General features: G+C 29.4%; 1 protein-coding gene across 3 annotated transcripts in view; it reads right to left on the minus strand.

Annotated features, from left to right (window-relative positions):
• LOC106465419 (kinesin-like protein KIF13A) overlaps nucleotides 1-2,848 on the minus strand; it is a 141,504-nt gene that overhangs the window by 49,522 nt on the left and 89,134 nt on the right. For all 3 annotated transcript variants that reach the window (XM_022393310.1, XM_022393311.1, XM_013925645.2), the window contains exon 20: nucleotides 525-707. In XM_022393310.1, coding sequence (XP_022249018.1) covers nucleotides 525-707 — 183 coding nt within the window. The remainder of the gene's footprint in view (nucleotides 1-524; nucleotides 708-2,848) is intronic.

The following is a 2,848-nucleotide window of genomic DNA, read 5'->3' on the forward strand; positions in this document are numbered from 1 at the left end:
CAGATAATCTGCCAAATTTCATTAACATACGCTTACTAATTTAAAAGTTATAGCATAAAATCTATAACATGCTGATAGATTTACATACGATAGAATGCTTCATAATAAAGACATAAACTTGAAGCTGCTGTACATCTCAGTGTTATATCTGTGCTTTGTTTATGTCTAGTCTTTATGCATTCAAAGTCCACAGACAACTGCATAGTTTTTACAATCACCGGAACTTGGAAATTTAATTTTTAAGGGGATATTTTTAAAGCTGCAGAAAATATCTTTTAACCCATGATTTAATGCTCCAGGGAACTGATTTCAAAATGTGCTAATTTACAGAAGTTCCAAATACAGAAATCTGAAGATTTACAGAAAACTTTTATGTCTGAAGTAAAGAAACTCTTTCTAAATAGTCAGTCTTTTTTATAATAAAAGATGCAGAAATTGGGATATGAATAACTTAAATAAATTATTCTGTTACAAAAAACCTTAATATACTGTTAAATAGGTAGTAAGCCTGGTAAACAACTCACTCTGACAACAATTTGTCTTTTTGAGGTGAAGTCCTCCCCATCTTCACTGATTGTACTAACATCCAATAAGGATCCTCTAACACTGTCTCTATCCCCACTTCCTTCTGATGAACCAGCATCTCCTATTCTTTCTGGTATATTACCTGCTATTCTACCAAGCTGTACATGAAGTCGTCCAGCAACCTACAATCAACATTGGTTTCCATTAGACTGATAAAACATACATATACCAGAGTTCCAAAGATAAAAATGAAATCAAATAGTTTAATTAATTTCTACCTCTAATTTAAAAACAAGAAAAGAAAGTTAATCTCTGTACCAATCACAAAGTCTTATAATACTTACACCAATAGTAACTTAGTCAGGTAGTGATACATTAAAACGAAGGTCTATTATTGATGCCTATGCCAACTCACTTTATGAAGTGCAGAAAATATATGAATTTGTGCAAACTACACCATTTTTCACAACTGAAAGACAAGATGGTTTTAAATTTGATGTATTTAGTTTCCTTTTTTTGTTTTTAAATATTCTACATTATTACCAGTTGGTGGTGTGTCCTTTTTTTGTGGGATAGATAATACCTGAGAATAAGAAGTGTCATAAAAATAAAAAAATAAACGCAAAAAATTTGTATTAATGTGTATAATCTTGTAACTATAAGATTAGAATATAAATATGATAAAAATGTGCTTTTTAAATATTCTTACAAGAACATCTCATGGTTGAGTTTGCAAAGGTAGCTCAACAAAGCATGACTAACCCCTTACAAAATGTTTATATGATACAATTTGCATGTTGTTTCTATCATATTGAGGCACAATGGCTACTTGTCAGTAAATGTGTATACAACAACAGGTTAATTATTTGAATATGGGAAACTACAATATATTGAGTATATCTATAAAGATTTGCAAAACTTTACTTCATAAGCTTAAAAAAAGGCAATCAATATTGATACTTGAAACCATTGGTAGTTGGTGAAACTCTGTAATTACAGAATTGAGGAAAAATAAGACAATTGTACATTTCACAAATGCATCATCTATTCATGACTTGATGATGCCTTTACTGGCTAAATGATGGTCATGAATAAATGATGTATTTGTAAAATGTACAATTGTCTTGATCTGATCAGTGATTTGACAAATGTTTCAACAGTTATTAGTTTCAATGACAAATTATGTAACTTTTATTCAAAATAACAAAATGAGAGAACATGCAGAAAATTTACTATGAAATCTGAGGTATAAATATGACAAATGCAGTATTTTTTTGAAATTATAAAATTACATGGATTCATCTTTATCACTATGATGCAAAAAATATCAAAAATACAGGTTCATAAAACTTTTTGAAAAATATTTTAATAGTTTTCTTGTTTATTTGTGACAGAGCTAAGCTACTAAGGCTATATATGTCACCATCCCTAATTTTGAACTTTCAACTCAGAGGGAAGACAACCAGCCAGAAGCACCCACCACTAACACTTAGGCTACTCTTTACCAATAGTAGTAATGACCATCACATTATAACACTCCTATAGTTGAAATGACAACCATGTTTCATACCAGGTTTAGATCCTGTGACCCACAGATTCAAGCAGAGTGCCCTAACAACTAGGCCATGTAAGACCTCAAGACTTGAAAGTTTTACAAGCAGAACAATATAGTAAAATCCCAAAAAACTTAAAGAGCTCTTGTTATTTATCATTAGATGGAAATTGTAATCTATTTTGTAAATGTGTATACTTCTCATCATGAAAATGTTTTTAAGCATCCAGAATTTATTCTTTTATGACTGAATACTTGGGAGTTACCAATTAATAATTAGACTGTAAAAAAATGTCAGAAACAATACGAATTGTAAAAGATAATAAGGAATATTTTTAAAAAATTGCAAAGTATTTTCTTATCTAATGGTGACCAATAATGATGTTCAAAGTAGTGAATCAAAAATTATCCAAATAAATGGTTATACAAGATTACATTTTTTAAATTATAATAAATAATTAAAAACAGTGTTTCATATTTTTATTGAAGCACTTTAATATATCACTCTACAAGTACATGTTTCGACGTGATCTACATCATCCTCAGGAGTAACTTACAAGACTATGTTATACTTTATAATGTATCTCGCCATATATCAACATATTGACTTGCTGGTCCTTCATCTCTATTTAATACTTCTTTTTATTTTTTATATTTCATTATTTCTAATGTTTCTGTAACATTTAATGATATAAAACTTCGATGTTGAGCTAAAACTAACGTTTTCCCATAATAGTGTATGTTGGGTAGTTTTTACATGTTCGACTATAG

The sequence above is a fragment of the Limulus polyphemus genome, unplaced genomic scaffold (genome assembly GCF_000517525.1).
Source record: "Limulus polyphemus unplaced genomic scaffold, Limulus_polyphemus-2.1.2 Scaffold1937, whole genome shotgun sequence".
Lineage (NCBI taxonomy): Eukaryota > Metazoa > Arthropoda > Merostomata > Xiphosura > Limulidae > Limulus > Limulus polyphemus.